The sequence below is a fragment of the Ictalurus furcatus genome, chromosome 22, assembly GCF_023375685.1.
Source record: "Ictalurus furcatus strain D&B chromosome 22, Billie_1.0, whole genome shotgun sequence".
Taxonomy (NCBI): domain Eukaryota; kingdom Metazoa; phylum Chordata; class Actinopteri; order Siluriformes; family Ictaluridae; genus Ictalurus; species Ictalurus furcatus.
The window spans coordinates 2,238,184-2,262,554 of record NC_071276.1 but is presented as its reverse complement, the minus strand read 5'-3'; the positions used below and the strand labels follow the sequence as shown (position 1 = coordinate 2,262,554).

General features: G+C 37.3%; 2 protein-coding genes across 2 annotated transcripts; both read right to left on the bottom strand.

Moving 5' to 3' along the window:
* Positions 1-922: 922 nt before the first annotated feature.
* On the bottom strand, positions 923-16,890 carry LOC128599161 (H-2 class I histocompatibility antigen, Q9 alpha chain-like). Its single transcript, XM_053610615.1, has 5 exons — positions 16,262-16,890; positions 10,000-10,248; positions 5,884-6,159; positions 2,546-2,842; positions 923-2,452 (listed from the first exon to the last, which is right to left on the bottom strand). Exons 1-5 carry the CDS (start codon positions 16,308-16,310, stop codon positions 2,370-2,372), a joined length of 954 nt encoding a protein of 317 aa, XP_053466590.1. The 5' UTR covers positions 16,311-16,890; the 3' UTR covers positions 923-2,369.
* A 2,046-nt stretch (positions 16,891-18,936) lies between these two features.
* On the bottom strand, positions 18,937-22,134 carry LOC128599282 (uncharacterized). Its single transcript, XM_053610796.1, has 5 exons — positions 21,485-22,134; positions 20,834-21,175; positions 20,505-20,618; positions 20,398-20,420; positions 18,937-19,170 (listed from the first exon to the last, which is right to left on the bottom strand). The coding sequence occupies exons 1-5, from the start codon at positions 21,525-21,527 to the stop codon at positions 18,937-18,939; spliced, it is 756 nt and encodes a 251-aa protein (XP_053466771.1). The 5' UTR covers positions 21,528-22,134.
* Positions 22,135-24,371: the final 2,237 nt, after the last annotated feature.

Genomic DNA, 24,371 nt, shown 5'->3' with positions numbered 1-24,371 from the left:
TTGCGTCTCATCAACTAAAATGCTTAATATTCAATGCAGCTTTAATCAGAGTAATTGACTAAAATGAATAAATATGACAGGAGGAAATACTGACTTAATTTAAAAGGAAAAACTATGCTATTATATTATCCTTATAGCGGTGACATAAAAGGGTCTTAAAATGAAAGAATATCGTCTATCGCAAATTTTTTCTTGGACAATAAATCGCCTAACAAAAGCAATTATAGTGACAGGCCTATCTGACAGTTTTGTAGTTATTAACTTCTATAAAGGTTAAATTTTTTTTTTTTGTAAAACTGTTAATTTCAGCAGTAACTACTGTTTATGATGGTTTGGTTTTTGAGATACTGCTAACCGAGAGTGATGTAACACCACATTAAACCCCACTGGACTCAAACAAACCCAAAAATATCAACAAACGAAATGAAAATATGGGATACTGTACATACGCAGTTTGTGGATTAAAAAAAAAAATATATATATATATATATATATATATATATATATATATATATATATATATATATATATGGATTTGACTAGACATGGACATGGCAGTGTGAATACAGCAGTGTTACACACTTTATAGTCGTATATCTTTTGAACTGTTACATTATAATAATATCTTTTTCTTTAACTTTTATAATAAAAAGTTATTATTTTTGAAATATTGTGTTTTGACTATTTTTTTTAACTAAATGCAAAACATTATCATTACTTTCCACTACTTATATTACCTCTTTTTTTTATTATACTGTGAATTTTCTTATTTTCATTGTTCTTAAGGGCCTTTCACACTGAGCGTGATTAAGCGGTGTGAATGTTTGATGTGATGATGATCTTGTATCGAAACAATAGATCCCTATGGAGCTATTCACACCGGGTGTGGTTTATTCACGGCGTGACAAAGAAACACTTTTTTTTTTCCCCAAACCAGTGTGTTGATTTTTTTCCACCATGAAAATAAAACTGTGCTGGTCTTGGACATTAAACTGGGGTTTTGTCCCACTGCTGTGTTATTTATTATATTTCACATTATTTCATTCAGACTAAAACAGCTCGATGGTCCACTTCAAAAAACACAAAAAATCTTTCTTCTTAACAGTTTGTGTTGTGGTGCTCTGCGCCAACATTTAAATGATTCTGAGGGGTCAAAGGTAGTGGGTTGCGCCACCTAGTGTGCAGGTGTAAAATGCATTCTTGGTCAGCGCCACCTATAGTGCAGGAGTGAATTAGCTGAAGGCGATCAATCGTTTCGTGTTCGGTGTGAAAGCATCGTTCATCTGTGATTCACTTCGTTTTATTGCGTCGTGCTCAGTGTGAAAGAGCCTTTTTTTTTCAATGGAGATGACACGGAGTTCATTAAACACTAACTGTGACTATATCAACATGCAATACTGATGATGGAAAAAGACGAGACTAAAATGTAGTCTAAAATAAAATCTTTACCAAAATATCTCTATTTTCATCAACAAAATGTTCAACTGAAATTTTAATTAATTAATTAATTAATTAATTAATAATAATAATAATAATAATAATAATAATAACCTTATGGGTAAAAAACACAAATTAGGATAAAGTTGACTAAATATGATAAAAACTATTTATCAGACAATTGACAGGACTAAGACTACATTTAAAAAATTGACAAAATTAACCCTAGCATAAAGAATATTTGAATAAGTCAATTAAAATACTGAAACATTAGCGATATACTGATTTAATACATGATTATTAAGCCTCAGTGAACGCCAAAGCGCGTTAACCCTTTAACACTCATAGGAGATCCTCAACCGGAATGGTTAGAGATATTTATACAATATAGTTAGGTGTAGAGATATTGTATGTGGCTTGAAATCAGCTGCTGTGATGAGGATTTTACAGCAGGTCTGAATGTAGCTCAGCTAAAACTAATACTTTTACAATCATCATAAATGTCATCATATTATTGATATTTTATATATTGTATTTTTAATGTTTAAATTATTTTCTATTTCTGTATTTTGCTTTAATATTTTGCTTTTTCCATATTTCTTAGTTTAAAATGTTCTTGACAGAGCAAGAAGAAAATGTTATTCTTTCTTATTACGAAATGCAAATTTTTTGTGTTTTTTTTAAACATTTAACAATTTTGTTCTTTTACTATTTGTCTACATTTGTACCAGTACCACACACCCCCACCCACACCACTGCCATGTCAATAACTACGTTTGCATGGACAGGAGTAATGTAATTATAGACCTTACTCTGAGTAAGATAATATTGTGATTAAGGTGTTTACATGGCTTAGTGGTAAGCACATTCGCCTCATGCCTCCAGGGTCCGGGGTTCGATTCCCGCCGGGGCCGTGTGTGCGGAGTTGTCTTTCAGCAGACAATTTCACTGACAACAATGGCAATAAGAACGAGAGCTACACCACCACCAATCCGCCCTCCACCTGATCCTCCACCTGTTAAATCACACAGAGTCTTTATTATCTGCTGCAGAAATAAATCAGCTTTCAGTGTAAATCTGTAGTTTTATAGGAAAGTGTTTCTCTGACCAGGATTCAGGATTCGGCGCTCGCTCACAGGCAGCACTATCTCCTTCTCCAAGCTGCTGTGCTGAATCACGCAGGTGTAGGTGTGTTTCTGCAGATCCTCAGCTGAGACTGTCAGAATGATTCTCTTCTGGAAGCTTCCATCCTGGTTGGGTAATGTCTCTCTGAGATCCTTGTCCTCATGCACGTCCTCTCCGTCCTTCTGCCAGGTGATCATCACTGTTTTGGGGAAGAAACCTGTAGCATGACACACCACCTCTGGAGAAGAGTGTTTCTGAAACACTGACGCTGTAGGACGAACTGCAGACACACAGAGACATAAATATTAAAACACACACTATAGTGTAAAAAAACACTAGTGTGTGTGTGTGTTTCAGGGACAGAGCTTTATGGCGGCAAATCCGTGCTAAAAATCCGAGCACGTTATTGACGCTCACGTGTGGTTAATTACAACTGCGAGAGGAAAATAGATGTGCACGTGTGGAAAGGGGAGAACTCGCGTGGTCGTTTTAAACCCTCGTGCGAGCAACACAAGCTCTGATGCACGAGGAACGATCCGTATACACAAGCAAAGTCGTTCCCCACACTCACTATTTATTCTGCTCAGAATACTTTTTCTTCTCCTCAGCAGTGGGCGTGTCCAACTGGCTTGATTGTAACCTCAAACATCATTGCATAATTTTTCCTTTAAATCAGTTCTGATTGGCTGCCTGCCACTGTGACAAACCATTAGTGAAGTTACCTGTTCTTCACCAGAGACACGGCTTCATCCACACACACTCTTCACCAGAGACACGGCTTCGTCCATACACACTCTTCACCAGAAACACAGCTTCATCCACACACACTCTTCACCAGAAACACGGCTTCATCCACACACACTCTTCACCAGAGACACGGCTTCGTCCATACACTCTTCACCAGAGACACGGCTTCGTCCACACACACGCTTCACCAGAGACACGGCTTCGTCCACACACACTCTTCACCAGAGACACGGCTTCGTCCACACACACTCCTCACCAGAGACACGGCTTCGTCCACTGACACACTCTTCACCAGAGACACGGCTTCGTCCACACACACGCTTCACCAGAGACACGGCTTCGTCCACACACACTCTTCACCAGAGACACGGCTTCGTCCACACACACTCCTCACCAGAGACACGGCTTCGTCCACTGACACACTCTTCACCAGAGACACGGCTTCGTCCACACACACTCTTCACCAGAGACACGGCTTCGTCCACACACACGCTTCACCAGAGACACGGCTTCGTCCACACACACTCCTCACCAGAGACACGGCTTCGTCCACTGACACACTCTTCACCAGAGACACGGCTTCGTCCACACACACGCTTCACCAGAGACACGGCTTCGTCCACACACACTCCTCACCAGAGACACGGCTTCGTCCACACACACTCTTCACCAGAGACACGGCTTCGTCCACTGACACACTCTTCACCAGAGACACGGCTTTATCCACACACACTCTTCACCAGAGACACGGCTTCGTCCACACACACTCTTCACCAGAGACACGGCTTTATCCACACACACTCTTCACCAGAGACACGGCTTTATCCACACACACTCTTCACCAGAGACACGGCTTCGTCCACACACACTCTTCACCAGAGACACGGCTTTATCCACACACACTCTTCACCAGAGACACGGCTTCGTCCACACACACTCTTCACCAGAGACACGGCTTCGTCCACACACGCTCTTCACCAGAGACACGGCTTCGTCCACACACACACTCTTCACCAGAGACACGGCTTCGTCCACACACACTCTTCACCAGAGACACGGCTTCGTCCACACACACACTCTTCACCAGAGACACGGCTTCGTCCACACACGCTCCTCACCAGAGACACGGCTTCGTCCACACACGCTCTTCACCAGAGACACGGCTTCGTCCACACACGCTCTTCACCAGAGACACGGCTTCGTCCACACACACTCCTCACCAGAGACACGGCTTCGTCCACACACACACTCTTCACCAGAGACACGGCTTCGTCCACACACGCTCTTCACCAGAGACATGGCTTCATCCACACACACACTCTTCACCAGAGACACGGCTTCATCCACACACACACTCTTCACCAGAGACACGGCTTCGTCCACACACACTCTTCACCAGAGACACGGCTTCGTCCACACACACTCTTCACCAGAGACACGGCTTCATCCACACACACACACTCTTCACCAGAGACACGGCTTCGTCCACACACACTCCTCACCAGAGACACGGCTTCGTCCACACACACTCCTCACCAGACCCACGGCTTCATCCACACACACACTCTTCACCAGAGACACGGCTTCATCCACACACACACTCTTCACCAGAGACACGGCTTCGTCCACACACACTCTTCACCAGAGACACGGCTTCGTCCACACACACTCTTCACCAGAGACACGGCTTCGTCCACACACAGTCTTCACCAGAGACACGGCTTCGTCCACTGACACACTCTTCACCAGTGACACGGCTTCGTCCACACACACTCTTCACGAGAGACACGGCTTATTTAAAAAATAAATAAACAAATAGATTAAGATTGATATTCTTCAACATACTGCATTATGTAATATAATATATGTAAATAAGGGAATCTTTAGCAGTTGTTATTAGACAGGAAGTGTTCTCCCAGTTTACATTTTTGGGATGTTAATAGAAAAGAAGCAGCTCCTGAGTGTGAGGGATGATGTTGCTTGTGTATACAGATTGTTCCTCGTGTGTCAGAGCTTGTGTTTAAAACGAGTACGCGAGTTCTCCCCTTTCCACGCTTGTACATCTGTTGTTCTCTAATGGATGTAATTTACCTCACGTGAGCGTCAATAACGCGCTTGGATCTTTGGCACGGATTTGATGCCATAGAGAATGTAGTTACTGTGAAGAAGCCTTTATTGGTCACATAAACAGCACAGTGAAGTTATTTTCTGTGCATATCCCAGCTTGTTAGGAAGTTGGGGTCAGAGCACAGGTTCAGACATGATACAGCGCCCCCTGGAGCAGAGATTGCAGGGTTGTTCTGGGGCTTGAACCCCCAACCTTCTGATCAGTAACTGAGAGCTTTAACCTGAGAGACACCACTGCTCCCCTGTTGTACTGAAGGAGTGTGTTATTAGTGTCTACACTTTAAGAGAGAGAGAGAGAGAGAGAGAGAGAGAGAGAGAGAGAGAGAGAGAGAGAACACTATCAGTGTGTGTGTGTGTTTGTGTGCTATAATGAAGGAGTGTGTACACTATAAGTGTGTGTGTGTGTGAGCAGCTGCAGTTACAGTAACAGAGCAGATCACACTTTACCTTTCCTCTCCAGAGTTTCCTTGCCATCATTCAGAATCTTCTGTAACTGATCAATACAGTCAGTCTGCAGGAAGTCCTTCCAGTCTTTAGCCTCAGCTCCAGTAGGATCCCACTCATTTATGAAGTTCTCAGCTTTATCATTAGCTGCAGTCCAGGCTCCAGTTTTCAGATCCAGACTGATGAAATCTTCTCCATCATAACCGTACTGATCGTATCCTCTAGTGGTGCCATCATCATCACGCTCACATCCGTATATCCACTGTAGTGTATGAACTCCTGCACACACACACACACACACACACACACACAGAGATAAGCTTCCTTCCTTCTACACTCCATTAAAGCGTTACACTGGTTTTCTACTCGTCCTTTCCCCCTCGGTCATGTTGAGGTTTCTACTAGAACAATGTTACTGAAGGCTATTTGTGAAGAACATTTCAGAACTCCTGCTTTGTGAGCTTCTGCACTGCATGGATTCACAGCTCTGTGTGCAAAGTCCAAACACATTCTGATTATTTCTGCTGCAGGAATGTTAAGAATAAAGGAGTAAAGAGAAGTTATTTAGTGTGATAGACTGCAGTTTGGGACACGATGCACTCTGAAGATATCATCATCTGCTGTCGTTTCCTGGATATTACAGAACCACTGAATACTACTGAGGAGACTAAACTTTATTTTACACAGCAGTATTGTTCTGTGCTTGTTTGTGGATTCACAATAAAATCATGAGATGATATCAGAAAGGAAACTGTATTAATGTGTTACTTTAGCAGGTTTATTACACAGAGCTGTTTCACCAGCCACTGAACCCCCACCCCTTTCTTTATTTTAAGGAGATCTTCTAGAACAGGTCATTTAAAGCAAGTAAACACTTCTGTTGGTACTCCATGTCTGGAAAACGGGGGGGGGGGGGGGGGGGGGTTAAATTGTGTCTTAAAGTCAAGAACTGCAAGTCTTTTTTCCTTCACATTTTACTAAATACAAACAATATGAACATTCATGTGAAAGATGCCCAGAGCTTAAAGCCCTAGAACAGAGATCATCTAAATCTGCACTGGGCAAACGAGATCAACTGATGCATCTCTCAGCACAGAGTCTCCAGCGGTGCCAAGAACACGTTCCTCCCTCTGCAATGCTACATAAGACAAATCTTTAAACAAGTCATAATCCAAATCCATCTTTAACTGTACCTTTTATACAACTTCACTTTACATCAAGTCTGTATCATCTGTCTGCATCTTGTGACACTGAAATCAGTAATTATTCTCAGTTACACTGATATGATGAACAATACGTGGAATGGAAGTTTATCTGCTATTACACTTTTCTACCACTAGGGGCTCCTGCATACGCAAGGTCAGGAGAGTGCGGAAATTTACACACCCTCACACATGAGCAAAACTTGATGAATCCCATTTAATGCCTAGAAACATACTAGAGCTGCAACAACTAATCAATAATTATAATAATCGACAACAAATTTCATTATGGATTAGTTGAGTATGACGTCACTGACGGGGTAGGGGTTATCCAGAGTGACGGCACACTCAACTAATCCATAATGAAATCACCCACCTCATCAGTGACGTCTCTTCAAAAACGGATTTCTATAAATAAAACCCATCTAAAAAATAAACAAAAAAAACACGATAACTCTGACTAAAATATTCATTCTGATCAAATATGTAGTTTGATGCTATATTTATTGATAGTTATAAACTAAAGTAATGGTGTTTATGAGAGAGTAACTGTAATGGGGTTAGAACGTGTAAATGTATATAAATGTCAGAAGTGTTGTACATTTACAGAATAAAGGAACATGTGACCGTGTTCAGATGAGTGAATGTGTGTGTTACTGCAGAACATTCAACCTCTTACCACTTAACACTTAGTTTCTGCTTTTGTTTTTCTTTTTTAGCGTTTTTAATATAGTGATTTAACTTCTGCTGTAAAGCTTGTGGACAATCAGCTGTTTTTTTTCCTTTTCAAAATATAATGTTAATATTTTTTAAAATCCTTTGACAATGTAGAGAATAGCCCACAGACACGTTTCATACCTTTTTCATAGCCTTCAATTTGCAGTGTTTGAAGGACAACATCAGGAAGAATATGAAATAACATTTTTTTTTTTTAAATACAGAAAATAAAAACAGGCCTTTCAATCCAACTAATCGGTCAATCGAAGAAATAATAGACAGTTTAATAGATTATGAAAAATAATCGTTAGTTGCAGTGCTAGATAAAATCAATAATAATCGATTATGAAAATCTTTGTCATTGAATTTCATTATTGATTAGTTGGTCTGCGAGTGGCACGGGGCACGTTTACACTTTGCCTTACTTGTGTTGTGAAAACAAATATAACATGACGTACTATACACTGCGCACTTACACTGTGCACGCTACCCTCTATGAATTTTAGAAGGGTAGTATCTAGGGATGTGACGGTGAGGAAATTTTTTCACCGGTTAATCCACGTTAATCCACATCGGTTTCAAACCAAATCTTCCGCCATCGTTTTGTCAGTCAGCTCGCCTCACTCTTCCTGCCAGTCAGCTGGCCTCACTCTTCCTGCCAGTCAGCTGGCCTCACTCTTCCTGCCAGTCAGCTGGCCTCACTCTTCCTGCCAGTCAGCTGGCCTCACTCTTCCTGCCAGTCAGCTGGCCTCACTCTTCCTGCCAGACAGCTGGCCTCACTCTTCCTGCCAGTCAGCTGGCCTCACTCTTCCTGCCAGTCAGCTGGCCTCACTCTTCCTGCCAGTCAGCTGGCCTCACTCTTCCTGCCAGACAGCTGGCCTCACTCTTCCTGCCAGACAGCTGGCCTCACTCTTCCTGCCAGACAGCTGGCCTCACTCTTCCTGCCAGACAGCTGGCCTCACTCTTCCTGCCAGACAGCTGGCCTCACTCTTCCTGCCAGACAGCTCGCCTCACTTATCTCGTCACATGTTTAATGAAATGTGACTCCTGCTGATCTGTGCTGCGATTCGGACTCATACAGCTCATGCTGAATTGAACAGACGCGTTCAGTTTTTAATTGTAGCGTCCGTTCTCTAACTGAACTAAATGATTTTTATTACTATAAAAAAGCTAAACGAAAGTGGGGGTGGTGCCGCGGTGGTTAAGCGATGTAATCGATGTGCAGCCGAACACCATGGAACACCGGTAACACCGAAGATCACAGCAAGCCGAGTAAGATCATCTCAAATGGACCACTAGTGGTTTTTTGCTCACCGGAAGTATAAGCCGTTTCCCAGTCGATGGCACATGATGTCAAACGCACGTAATACGATGGCGCTAGTTTTAACAGAATACCCAGAGTCAATGAAATTAATTTCTTCAGTTTACTCTTTATGTCAGCGTTACCTTTTATACTCAACATGACCTCAGTCACCATCAGACAGAGGCGTAATCGTCAAGTGACAGCGAAAAGAAGTGTGTGACCTCCAAGTCAAGAACATTTTATATTAAATGCAGTGAAGACAACTGCAAACTGTAAAAATTTACAAAGCGGAGTTTGTGTAGCACTGAAGCACAACATTGACGCACGAGCACAAAATTATGTTTATATCCAAAATGCTCCAGTGTGTACAAGGGTTTGGGGAAATTGGTGCGAGTTGCTTAAAAGGTTTAGTTTAATTCAGGTTTATTGTCATTATATGCTGTATTTACACTCCCATGATGTAAATTCTGTCGTTTATTATAACAGAAGCGATCTGTAAGTGATCTATTAGTAACGAGGCCACATTGCTCCTTAGTCACAGTGTAGGCACGGTGATAAACACGAATAAATTTTTTATTACGAATAAATGGTATTGAAAATTTATTGATTAAATTTGTTGAATTACTGAATTAATTAAAATCAATTGTCTGATTAATATGGGATAAGTCTTAAAATTATTAATAAATGCACAAACAATTATCCAGGAACTTGATAAAAATGGATTGATGAAATCGATGATGATTATCGATTATACAGTATATAGGGAGCCTAAGACTTGTACAGTACTGTATACACTGATTTATTTTCTGTGGTGTATTTAATGTGTGTGTGAGATGAATGTTTGTGTAATATGTGTGTGTATGTGTATTAGTGATGAAAGTTCGGAGTGTGATTCACCTTCAGGTTGATTAAAGCTCTTCATTACTGTAGTCACAATGTTTTGGAGTGAGTCCTGTTGATCCTTCACATGCTCCTTCTCTTTCTGCCAGTAAAGTGGATCATCAGCTTCTGCCTTCTTCATCCACTCTGAGATCCTCATCATGTTGTTGTTGTAGTACACAAACTGCTCTCCATCCACCAGACCAACAGCAGTGAATTTTACTCCTGGTGTGACTGCAGTGTAGAGGTACTGCAGAGTGTGTGTGTCTGGAAAAGTTTAAATTGTTTTAGTAACTCATCACATATAAACTAAACTATAAAGTTACATAAATTCTGCAAAATTCAGGATGTCACCAACACCAACAATGAGTTAATAAGGCCACCTCATATGGCTGCCTAGCACTGTGGTGAACCATTATTGAAGTTAGCCGTACTTTCATGAGACAACTTTTTTTAAATTATTGATATCCTTGCAATATCCAGCCAGCTGATATCATCATATTGATAATCATTAATGTAGTAAGACTCCTCATAATTAACTGTGTGCCCCCAGATAATAAATCAGTCACTTAGTAACAGAGGATTGTGACTTGACTGTTGTGACTTGCATTCTTGTAAAGACAACTGTTAAGATACCCTTATTTACATATATTATATTACATAATGTATTATGCTGCAAGGAGATCAATCTTAAACTATCAACAAATGAAAAAATAAATGACCCATATGAAGAGTCCGGGGATGAAGTCGTGTCTCTCATGAAGAACGGGTAACTTCACTAATGGTTCTCCACAGTGGCAGGCAGCCAATCAGAACTGATTTCCGGTAAAATTAGTTAGCCAATGATATTCGAGGCTACAGTCAAGCCAGTTAGCCCCGCCCACTACTGACTAAAAGAAAAATTATTCGCGCGAGCAGAGAATAGAGATTTTCCCTTGCGTGCATGAGGGTTTAAAACAAGTGTGTGAATTCTCCCCTTTCCACACATGAACATCTATTTTTCTCACACAGTTGTAGTTTACTGCGCACGTGAGCGCTAACACAACTGTGTGACGCGTGCAGCTTTTTGTCCGCTCAAAATATATGTTCTTGCACGTGCAGAAACGGGACAAAAATAATAATTAATTGCGCATGCTTCAAGCGTGTGCACACAGAAACCCGCCTCATCGTGTGAGTACCGAACCGAGTTCTCTTTATGGACTCGGTAAAGCGGCTTGGACGGTCAAATAAATACACACACCATGTCAAAATGCAGGTCTGGCAGAGTATTCATACAGAATCAGAGGTGTGTCAGTACAGTATATTGGATCCGTGCATTGGGTCTTAAAGGCCAGCAGTCTAAAAACTTGCATGGAAGCCCTAGGCGGCCATGCATTATTAATTTTTTTTTCTGTTGTGTTCTCGTGATCTTGACATAACCAAAAGCTGTTTTCTCACGATGTAAATTAACCTGACAAAGTCTGCCGCTTTGTAAATGGGACTGGTGTTACATGCACGTTGGCATCTTCTCCTTCATAAATGTAATAATTCCCCACTGTAGAGATGGACTTTATCTCCACATTAAGAGAGAGGGATGTGTCCCCTTCTCAAGTGTCTGACACTAATGTGGAAGTCATCAGTCCTGCAGGGATGAGGTATTTTTGTAGGCTACACCAGAAGTTAGCACCACCATGATTCCGTCGACAAAAAGCCAATAGAACTTTACCATTGGCTTTTGGATAATTGCAGAAAATAAACTCTGTGACCAACAAAAGTTTATGATTCTTACACGTTTCGTTCATTAAGATAACATTCATAAGATTCTGAAGCCTAAATACACTCGCCAGAAGTAAAAAGCCAATGTTAAGCTATAAACAAAGTACACGACAGTCACATGACTTCAATATCACCACTGCTATGCTTCCGACAACTCTCTCAATCTTTATTTTTAAACACAATACAATTGGAAAATGCTATAAATTGACAAATCTACAAGTTGGAAAGTTTATGATCAAGTTTTGTGGTTTTTTTTTTTTTTTTTGCTTTTAAAGAGATGGTAACGTTAATGTGCCACAATATAACACACACATAGACGTGAGAAAACTTGAGCTGGACAATTATGATAGAATTTAGGAACATAGTGTGAGCCATGACAAATTAATTTACCTTCTGATAAACTAACTGTAATATTTTCAGTTAATTTTACAGCCTATATGCAAAAAACAACCGTTAACCTGTTCACCTTGTAAACAAATACAATAAACCTCAATGTTCAGTGTTTGAAGTCTGCTCCTCTTAAATATATTTAAAGCTACACTATTAGACATTTCCACTGTTATGGTTCTGGGCTGGAGTCAGTTCTCGAACCGCTCTGTGTGTATTGTGTAGATATCTGAATAATCTCATATAGGATGTGATTGGGTGAGTTCATTTACCCGTCAGATGAAAAGCGCTTCAGTTTAATGGTGTTCATTAGGGACGCTCCGATCAGGATTTTTACAGCCGATACCAATCCAGATACCAATCTTTTTAAAAGTAGACTAACACAAAAATGATCCATATTAGGAAAAAGGCTAATAGCTTTCTAAGGAAATAGTGAACTAAGATTAATGTCAAATTGATATTAAATGCAACCCATAGTAATTACACATTATTTCATTTCTCATTTTATTTATATTTTATGAAGTTATTATAATATCTATTTTTTATATTAATTGATTTATTTATAACTAAGCACATTTTCTGTCTTTACATTTTAGTAGTTTTATTTTTGTTTGTTTATCAGTTTTAGATGTGTTCCCCCAGTACAGTGTCCATGTCTGCTGATAATATTGTGTTTTGGGGGATTAAATCAAAACATAGAAACTGGAGTTGACTTTTATAGTGATATCTGGCAACCAAAAGTTTAAATGAAGTGAATTAGAGTTAGTGAAGGAGAGCGGCAGTGTACTGTATGTTTACAGACGGAACAGTTGCTAATCTTGATTATGATTGGTGAAGAATTTTTTAATAAATAAGTTTGAATTAAACCCACCTTGTAGCGTGTTAATGTCATGATTTCTCCTCGCACAAAGCGCTGAAGCTTGAAGTGAAGCTGGCAGCTCGAGGGCTAAAATGCTAACACTGTTTCAGGTTTTGGCACTACAAAATGACGTCATCCCAGCGCCGCTCTATGGTGATTGGCTGTAAGTTTAGGAAGCGCTTGATTTGATCTGCAGCAGAGTTTTCTATTAGCGGAGGACGAACTTTAAATGTCAATATCGCAGTTGATCATGTTCATTTAATCGTGGGTAGTCAAAATCGTAATCGCGATCGATATTCGATTAATTGTGCAGCCATACACTTACACATAATATAATAAAAGTTCTACATATACCTCTATATCCATTTTTTTATTGAAACGATTTTTGATAGGAAACTAGTTAAGGTGCAGATGATATGCAATGAAAATATTAAATGGCAATGGCGAGATGTAATAGAGGTAATTTGTTGTTACATTTATGTTGCAATGGGTTTGTGAAGATTAAAATATTAATTTTACAGCTCAGTGTTGAGTTTACACTTGCGATTTCAAATCTTTTTTCAATTTAATTACCCTATTACTGTATTGACTCTGACATTAAGTTCTCGGACTTGAGTCCAACTCGGCCCCTTTTGGACTCGAACTCGACAAAGGTGGACTCGGACCCCCGACCACACACACACACATGCATTCCAGTAATCATAACATCTAATATCGTCAACATTCATAATAATTTGTTTCACTGCTGCAGCATCCGATGTATAATTTTTAGCAGTGCAGAGGTTACAGACTACAGTTTTGTCATCATTCCACACAAGAGACATCATCTTTACAAAATCGATGTGTATTCCCGCCCTCATTTGATTGACAGGATATAATCGGCCCTGATCATCGGATGTTTTTAAACTATCGGCCAATAGCCCATAGTGGGAAAAATAGCCTTCATCGGCCGATACTTTGGTATATATATATATATATATATATATATATATATATATATATATATATATATATATATATATATATATATATATATATATATATAGGGCTGCAACAACTAATCGATAATAATCGATCATGAAAATCGTTGGCAACGAATGTCATTACCGGTTAGTTGGTCTGCTGACGTCACAGGGGGCGTTTACCTATGTCGTCGCTTTCATGAAAACACAGGTGCAAACACGTGCGAAATGGCAAAGAAAACATAACCTGGCGGCAAAAAAAAAAAGTGTGCGTCCCAAGTCATCTAAGGCATGGGATCATTTTACATTAAATGCAGCAAAGAAGATGGTAAGTTGCATGTTCTTCAAAGCTGAGCTTGTGTGGCACGGGAGTACCACAGTGATGCACGAGCACATGAAACGAAAACACGTTGGTGTCATGGACGAAGGTGGAACATCAGCACGGTAAGCAAAAACCTGAGTATATCCACATTATATGAACATGTGAAAATGGTATAGTCTAGTTTAATTCCATGCTATTGTGTAAAAAGCTTTGTTTACTAACTTCGGGACAGTCACACTAGATGTATTTTGTCTCGAGCATCAGGTTGCGCAGCATATTGATGGATTAAAATAGCGCTACCACAGAAACAGGTTAAATTAAAACGGTGTGAACAAAGTCAAGCACTAAATCTAAAGGCAGTTGATAACAGCAGCAGTGAAAGATTTTTTAGTCACTGTAGTGGTTTTCATCAAATGCTTATGCATTTGTGCATAATTGTCCCTGTCCTTTTAAACAAGTCTGTTAGCTTACTGCGTTTCTCCGTTCCGTTTTCTTTTTATAACATGTGTCTGCTGCAGTTAACTTTGATCTGTTTTTCAAACGCGATCTACTGCGGCTCTACTATGTTATATAAATTAAATGAATGAATTATATATTTTAGATATTTTTGGTTTATATTGTCCCATCTGAAGTACAGCATGTCTGTCTAAAAAAATTTAACAAAAATGGTTAAAACATGTATTAATTATATATTACTTAGATTTCTTATTTTAATCATGGTCGTCAACTTGACATCAGCAATTATCATTATAAACAATGAAAATATTAATTTACATATAAATTGTTTCTTGCATACTCAATTGCTGTTTTTTTTTTTTGAGTATTTTACTGTTTTTGCTGTTATTATAGATTTTAATTCTTTACAGGAATTAATTGTAATAGTTTGTTTTTCAGCTGTAAAACACCACCTTAATCCACTCCATTTCCAGCTTTTCTAATAAACATTAGAGTCAGTGTGAGCTCCACCCTTTATAAAATGAACACATGCAGGAGTTGTTGAGGAAATCCTGGCTCTTGAACAAGTTGTTAACCCACGTCGTGATATCAATAAACCAGCGTGTGAATGTTTCAGTGAAGCCAGCGATCATACTGAAATCCCAGTCATGGTACAGTCTTCTGGCTTTAAAGATTCTCAAGAACTTCAACATCATTTCCTCCATAACTTTGTAGCAGTTTAAGACTTCAGTCAAAAAATACTGACATGATTACCATTAACCCATGTGAGTAATTACAACAGCATGAATAGAATTAGATTTTAATTCCAGGTCTATAAAATATACAGTCAGTAAAAGTGAAATAAGTAGGCCTGGGTATAATACTGATCATGTGGAATTTATATTACTGACATTTTAAAAGTATATCTGCAGTAAATAAAGGAGTAAAATGTATTGCTAAAAGAATATTAATTAGTAATATACACATACACTGTAGATATTATTCACTATAACAGGATCAACATTCACCAATAAAACAAGCGGAAAACATTTACACAATTTCTCTGGGTAATTAATGTGTTATATATATATATATATATATATATATATATATATATATATATATATAACAAAACAAAAACAAAAGCATGTATATATATATATATAAGTAAAAAACAAAACAAAAACGAAAGCATGTGCAAATGTATGCGAGTATGAAGATGCGTAAATGAAAGCTACACGGGAAATGACCTCCCTCAGTGTTAAAGCCGCCATTTTGTAGATGTTTAACTACAATCATAAAATGTAAAAATTAGCGTTACCTCGAACAAAAAAAATCTTATACTAATCAGATAAAATGTGTATTATATAAATAGAATTAAAATTAACACAAATGTGTGCTTCTGTAAATCACCGTGTAAAGACTTATAATAACACGGATAAACACACTTCCGCATCAAACTTCCTTATTTCACCTCATTTACAGTCACAGTCTATCAATACTGAAAACATTCACAGATTATAACTTTAATTATTAGATAGTTTACATTTCTAAACTCACCTGCAGATGAAAGAGGAGAAAATGTGAGAAACAGAAGAAGTTTTAACATCTTACAGTGTAGACTTTAACTAATAAAATGAGGTGAAGTCCTTTATACAGGCGCGGACACACCGGAGAGTAAACATTACTCAGTATTTATCACAGAGCAGGATTAGCGATTAAAACTAAATAAAACTCCAACTTTCACTTCTGATACCGAGTTTTCGAAACTGCTGCTGTGAGTGTCTAAAAATAAAATGTATCCAGAAAGGTCACGTGACTTCCTGCGTTTGATCTGATTGGCTGCTTCGGTCTGCAGTGTATCACGGGACTGTTCTGTTAGAGCTGGAGAATTGGGCGTGGACCAGTGATGTTTTATAAGACTCTGAAACTACATATTATTCATGGGGTGTGTGAAGGGGTGTGGTGCCGTTGTTTACAGCAATATTACAGACTGTTTATTGATGAAACCATCCAGAGTAAAGATCCGAAATGTGGCGATACTATGAACTATTGCCCCCAGAATAATGTAAAAACATAATTATTCAAAACTGTACCGCCATATTCACTGTATAATTAATACTGCTATTGCTAGGATACGTAACACCTTCAAATTATTAATAAAAATTAATGTTTTTATGTTTTTATTCATTGCTTGCTCTGCCATCAGCAGCTAATGTATAACAATACTACTACTACTACGAATATTAATAAATAATAATATTAATAACAACAACAACAACAACAACAACAACAATAATAATAATAATAATAATAATAATAATATGTTGTTGTTGTTGTCTATGCTGAGGCCTAATAAAAAAAAAATCTTGAAATTTCCCCATTACAAAGTAACAGAAGCACACCTTGTTTACTGTATCACAAGCTCACACTTCTTCCTGTACACAGTAATATTTCCACATACAATATGACAAGTTGTAGAAATGAATAATTCAGTCAATATTTTATTATATATATTTTATTGAGCTCCATTTGTGACTGCTGTAACAGGCAGAGTGTAACATGATCACATCGGATATGGAAATTTAATCGTCATTATCAGTGGTGGTAAGATGATGGCACTGGTGCAGCATGAAGTTTTAAATGCAGGGGTCAAATTGGGCATTAATCAGGAATTTTTATCATCCAAACTTCATGTCACACAAAAGGTAAATCTATAAAAGCTATATGTGTCACTTTCTACAACTGATATAATATGTAGACAACATTTTGTCTATCTTTTTCACATCCCCCTAGTAGTTTGACACCAAATTTGTAAAGATAGGTAAAAAAAAAAAAAAAACAACAACATATGATTAGTTCTCTCAGTTCATGTGATATTGACCAAAACATAAAAACCAGTGCTTTAGTGCCACCACTGCCACTGCCGCATCTCATTTGCTTGAGTAGTAGGAAGAAACACTACCTGTTGACCAAGTTTCATGTCTGAATGACTTACAGTTTGGTACACACAATATGTTTTAAGGCAGAAGAAGAAAGAAAAAAGAAAGAAAGAAAGAAAGAAAGAATGAAAGAAAGAAAGAAAAATCCTAACAATGACTATAGGGTTCAAGCACCATTGGTGTTGGACCCCTAACAAGAGGCAGTATGAGGAATAATAATACAGAGCTTTTCAAGCACTGAAATAATGATTAATTAGTATACATTTTAATGGATATATTCTCATAATAGTTGTAATAATACATGACACTTTATATGTATTTCAGAGAGAGAAGTTAGAGAAGTGTAGATCAGTGCAGTGAGGAGAGGAAGAGTGGAGCTGTAGAAGATAGCAGGAGGAGAGAAGAATAACATCTTAAGATGATAGCACTTCATGGAATGTCCAAAAAAGCAGCCTACAGAGTAGGGTCATGGGCCGTAATACATATATATTCACACCTTTTTACATAAAAAAGATTTTCATGCATATAATATTACAAGCAAAACTAAAGATAAAAATATGTACATCTTTCCTGGTTAAAGAGAGAGAAAGTGTTCCACTTTAAAAGTATCACAAGAAAATCTACAGTAGAGAATCTGATAGAGATTTGACCTGTTTTCGCTATTTCTTCATGTTTGCTTTGATTTTAAGATTTTAAGCTTTTTCATAGAGATATCTTTTTAGATGATATGATGGGATGATAGTAAAAAGTGACAGAAAACGTTACAGTTCCAAAAAATGCCCCCGCTACCCCCCCTCCTTCCAGATCCAGAAATGTAATAAACCATTTCAGACTCCTGAGATGCTACTTGGATCCACAACAGATGGATTAGCAAATATTTATGCTTCATTGGCAAGATGACTAGATGAACTTTATGGGACATGAGGATAATTTTTTTAAACACAATATCATTAGTATTTAATACAAAGAGCAGTTTTTATTATCAAAGACTCTAAAAAACAGTTCTTTTCTTTGAAACAAGCAAGAAATAAAGACATGTATCTATTTACACTTGAATATTTTATAAACAAACTGAGAAACCCCCAAAGCATGTGGAGAGCATGCACACACAGGGACGCAGCAGGAATCGAACCCTCAACCACTAAGCCACCATGCTCCTCCATATTATATTTATGTTATATTATATTATGTTATGTTATGTAACTGTGATGTTACAAATGCTATAGTTCTTCCAACCACGGACCTGTAGAAACATCTGTTTCATATTAAGTAAACAGTAAATGATATATGACATTATGTACACACATTACTCTGTCCAACTGAAGAATATATAACATGTGGGTCCATATTTTCATCGTGTCTCTTGGTTCTGTTGGTTTTTTTCTTTGAGAACTGTAGTGCAGCGTAATTCACAGAGTCCGAGTCAGGATCCTGCAGGAACAAAGAAGATACACAGGGATGACATAAAAAATAAAAATAAAAATAATAATCAGAGCCTAATTTTCTGAGAACCTTGAGGATTTCTTCCTGAACCACAGGAAAGCATGTGTGTTTTCAATATTCCTTTATTTATCAGTTATTATAATTATTACTTTTATTACTATTATGTTAGTTAGTTAGTTAGTTAGTTAGTTACTTAGCTATAATTGAAGTATTTGGTCACTTGAATTAAATTTATTGATCCAAACCTCAAATACCAATAACTCAAAAACAAGTAGTCTATAAATAATATCAACTTGATATTGACCTAATGTTCTGTCAGTGAAATTATTAATGATAAAAATCTATATGACCAATAAATAGAGAAAATATACTTGTATTTAATGAGCCTAATATTTTAATAGCTAGATTATATTCATTATTTAAAAAAAAAACAAATAAAAATTAAACATGTATGTCTGAGAAATGTTTGAGTACCTCTGATTTTTTTTATCAGTTTATTTTTTTAAACAGTTTAAAAACTGATACTATTTTTATTTATTAAATGTATGAATTATCTGCAAACTATATATTTTTTGCTATTGTAATTTTTGGTTAATGGTTTTCAGTTGTGTGCTTAAACAGTTTGGTTATATAATTTCTTTAGAAATGACCAGAATTAAGATCATCTTGTTTTTTGTTTTTTACACAGAGCTGGAACACACCAACAAATATTCATCAGACTTTCATGGATTACATTTTGTATTTATTTTTTTAAAGTTCACCCTCTGTTTTTTAATGAACAAAGGAAAGGGTATTTCTATTTTAAAACTTATGTCTACAAAAATACCAAAATGTTAAAAGCAAAATGTGGTTCTAACAAGAGAATAGAAAAATATTTGGAAGGATCTTTTTATCATGAACCTCTGAAGTTCCAGTCTTTATTAGAAGAAGGCAGCGTCGGGTTAAAGCAGAAACGATGTGAACAAGAGGAAATGACTGGATCATGTATAGATGCTGAATATTACAACTGATAAGTTCCAAGAGCTGCTTAAAAGATTTAACATTATTATTATATTTCATTATTAATATTTTAAAATTTACCCAAAACACTAAACATCTTGTTGCTGTAATTTTTTTTTGTTTGTATACAAATAAAAGATTTTTACTGACAGGTTAATAAAATTCTTCATCAGTACAAAAAAAAAACAAACAAACAAACACCAAATGATTTTTTGATTTCGGTTACAAATTAAACCAGGGTTCATCATTTTGGAGGTCAGTGTGTGTGTGTGTGTGTGTGTGTGTGTGTGTGTAAATTAGTCTCAAATTTACCTCAATATCTTCTGCTTCAGCACCTAATGCACCACAAAGAAAGCATTATTATTATTATTATTATTATTATTATTATTATTATTATTATTATTGGAGTAGTAATTTACCTCTAAGAGTTTTTCTGTTCTTCACTATGATGAAGATCAGGACACTGAGAAGAATCACAATCACTGCACCAAACACTGCAGTCAGCATGAAGAACACAGCAGAAGAGTCTGAACCTTGGAGAAAAATATTAAAGAAAACATTTTGATCCCTAAACCTGCATCATATTTTAATTTAAAATGTACAGAAGTCTTTGTGAGGAAAAAACAGCAAACCTGTAGCTTTATCCTCAGAAAATGTTTTATTTACACCTGAAAAAGAAACATTATTTTTACAATCTCAGTCATCTCAATCAGTGTTTACTGAAACTATTCACTTTGTATAAATTTACCTTTCACTTGTAAAGAGGTCGAGTTGCTGAAGATCATTTGATCACTGAAGCTGCAGTAATACAGTCCTGTATCAGAGACGGTTACTGCAGTGATTGTGAGAGACGTGCTCTTGCCATGAACAGACATCACTATTCTCTCACTTTCAGTAAAGAAGTAACAGTTTTCTGATGGAGCTGATGTCCTAAACTTTTTACACCCAAGACGAAGTGGAACTGAATCACTTGTGTGTTTAAACCAGAAGATGAAACCTGTTTTAGTCAGACCATGTTGGCACCAAAGAGTGACGTTATCTCCAGCTTCTGCCTCCAAAGATGAAGAGCACAGAGTCTCTGAGATAAAACCTGCAGCCCATAGAACACAAAATATAACATTTAAAAAACCCTTATAAATAACTTTAATATATACAGGAAAAACATGAGGGTTTTTTTTAAGGATCTGATCTTCTGTGTTTCGTGTTGACCTTGAAGAAAGTTAAATTCTCAGTAAAAAAAAATTCATCAGAGATGGACAGACTTTTTTCTTTTATGGAAATTTGCAGTTTTCTGAATAATTAAATTTGTCAGTTACACGAGCATGTAATGAATAATGTATTTATATTACAAATATAATAACAATTTAGTAAAGCGACCATTAAGATGATGACCACTTACCCATGGCACAGAGAAACACAGGCAGAGTTTTAAACTGAACCATTGTGTATCAGCCGAGAGACAAAGAGGAAATGATCTGTTGGTCAAATCGAATGCGGCTTTATCTGTGTGTAGGGGTGTGGATGTTTATGCAGCCTAAAGCACTTTGAAAAAAAACCAAAAAAAAACAAAAGACCCACAAGAAGAAAAAAAAAGATCTAAAATAAATCTTATTATCTCACCTAACATTTCAGTAGAAGGTCAGCTGACTTAATGATGTTCCTTCAAATCCACTAATTTTACTATAAACACACTAATGTATAATTCAGAGATGTACAGTTTACTTCTGATACATTATAATGTATTCGTGTGTTTTAAGAATGTACACTAGTTTATTTTTATATGGTAGAATGTGTAAGTACCCTGTGGGGACAAGTATTCTATATTCCAGTTATTATTTGATATTTATAATAGGAATTATTTCAGAGCATGATGGTACAGCAGGAAGCGTTGTCACCTCACAGCTCCTGGGTCCGGGGTTTGATCCAGGATAAAGTGTTTACTTTTTCAATCACCAACACAGCTTTTCATTTCTGGTTTTATGAAAGACTTTTATTCAGAATATTCATTTGGTTTGCAGTGCTGTGCTCTCACTCGAGTGTATTATAGGGGAAAAGCCTTGTGCCAAATGTTTATTGTAGTTCCGTACAGTGACCTCTTTTTATTTCATTATACAAACTAATGTAAGTATTTTATCCATTTTAACATGCCTGATCTGGAGAATGAGTGTGATATATCTGTTTGATATATGATTATCAGGAGTGTGAACTGCTCTATAAATGCTGGACAGCAATCGCCCTTCAAACATCATTTTAACAAAATAATAACGAACAGAATCTTTCAAGCTTCTTTTTTTGGAAAATTGAATAGTGGAAAAATTTGTGTGTGAAAGCAGCCAGCGGTCAGAAGCAGATGAACCACAGATGAGACCGGTGTCAGTTCTCACAGCGAGCATCATGCGTGCAAATGTACCCAGTGTCAGGTCTGTGGTTGGAAACTATTCAAACGATAAAAATGGACAGGTGCTGCATGTGTCTGAGATAAGACTGTGGTTTAAGAGATGACTTCACGTGACTACAAAACCGTTGAAACGACTAAAGAGAAAAAAAATGTAGCTGGCTATAAAATACTTTTATTATTGCGCTCAAAAATGCATGTACAGTGTGTTCAGAAAATAAATATTCAGATCACATTCACTTTTAAAATAACTTGTAGATTAATAACTAAATAACTCAAATTAAATTTAAAACTGTTTACATTTACTTTTTTATCCATTAATCAACACAAAATATCCCATAATGACAAAGTATATAAAATCCTTAGTGAAGAAAAAAGGTATTAGAATTTTTGTTTTGCAGCTTTATTCAATTTCTTAAAATAACATCTCTTATTTAGACAATTATTCAGACTCTTCATTCAGTATTTTGTAGAATCACCTTTAGAAACAGTTACAGCTTTTGCACACATGGACCTGGGTGATTTCTCCCATTCCTCCTGGCAGATCCTCTTAAGCTCAATCAAATAACTGTTAACGGACATCCTCAGCTCCCTCTACACATGTTCTGCAGGGTTCAAAGCTGGGTTTTGGCTCAAGGACATTCAGAGACTTGCTGAAAGGTGAACCTTCACCCTGGTCTGAGGTTGTGTTCACCCTGAGGCAGGTTTTCTTCAGACTTCTGAAGAAACAGACTTCCTGTCCCTGCTGCTGAGACACACCCCTTTTGCATGTAGTCATGTTGATGAGTAGCACCTGGTTTTCACAGGACGTAGTACTTGGAGTTTGGCCCAAAGAGTTTTTTCACATCAGACCTGAGAATCTCTTCATGCTTGTCTTTATAAGATGGTTTTCCTTTCCATCAGGTTCTCCCATCTCCAAGGAAGAATTCTGAAGTGCTGTTAAAGTGGCCATTGGGTTCTTGGTCACCTCCCTGACCAAGGCCCTTCTAGCCCGGTAACTGAGTTTGGTCAGATAGCTTCCATTTCACACTGATGTACACACTGTGTCCAGGGAACATCCAATGCTTTGAATGCTGAAGCCCACCATATGCTTTAAGCTATATGTTTAGTAATTAAGTTACAAAAGTAACTCGCCTATATGAAAGGGTTCCCGGTATGTGTGAGTGTATAATTCACTAAACACAGCTATTAAACACACAATGTTAAATATTTCTGACTCACCTAACGAGAGAGATGATGTTGTTTGGTGGATATAAAGTGCTGGGTGTCAGGCTGAAGGGAAGAAAGCTGCAAATGGAGCTCTGGGACAAACTTTGGGCTATTCCTGCATTTTGTTTTGAGTGGCACGGACATAGAAAATCCAGTTTCACAAAGATACGCTGTTGGAAACTGCATCAGAAATCTTACTGCTTTGTCCAAAAGCTCTGAGACTATGACATAACATTCTGAATATATTTGTTAAGGATTTCTGTGGAAAGAATTTTCAGATTAAAAGCACTCTCACAAGATAGTTTAATAAGAATGTCTTTCTGTATTGTGCTCAAACTGGTGACGGCTCTTTCACACAGATTTACAAAGGGGGTTTCAATCCAACTAAACTGAACATCTGGAGCTGAAAAATAGTCATGCAACTTTTTATTGCAAACTTTGCAGTTGGTCTGAAATCACCTTTGTGACAGCGGCTGGGAGGGACATGTCTTCTTTAGACAGAAAATTGGACAGATTCTCAAATGCTTCGTAGTTTATCTTGGTGAATATGTCTGTTGTATAAGTCCAGTTTCTTAATTTTAGCTTATATTTTGCTTTGGACACAAAACACCACTAATAATTTGCATTGAAGTCTAAGACTGAGGCCATTTAAACGACTGAAAATATCCTAAAGGTAAGACAA

Excerpts from the sequence above, each read along its gene's own strand:
- LOC128599161 (XM_053610615.1), bottom strand. The coding sequence starts at position 16,310 with ATGTTAAAACTTCTTCTGTTTCTCACATTTTCTCCTCTTTCATCTGCA. Across the intron at positions 10,249-16,261 it reads TTCTCCTCTTTCATCTGCAG|ACACACACACTCTGCAGTAC; the intron begins GTGAGTTTAGAA and ends AAACTTTTCCAG. Across the intron at positions 2,843-5,883 it reads GGAAACTCTGGAGAGGAAAG|TTCGTCCTACAGCGTCAGTG; the intron begins GTAAAGTGTGAT and ends GTGTGTCTGCAG.
- LOC128599282 (XM_053610796.1), bottom strand. The coding sequence starts at position 21,527 with ATGGTTCAGTTTAAAACTCTGCCTGTGTTTCTCTGTGCCATGG. Across the intron at positions 21,176-21,484 it reads TGTGTTTCTCTGTGCCATGG|GTTTTATCTCAGAGACTCTG; the intron begins GTAAGTGGTCAT and ends TATGGGCTGCAG. Across the intron at positions 20,421-20,504 it reads GAACAGAAAAACTCTTAGAG|GTGCTGAAGCAGAAGATATT; the intron begins GTAAATTACTAC and ends GTGGTGCATTAG.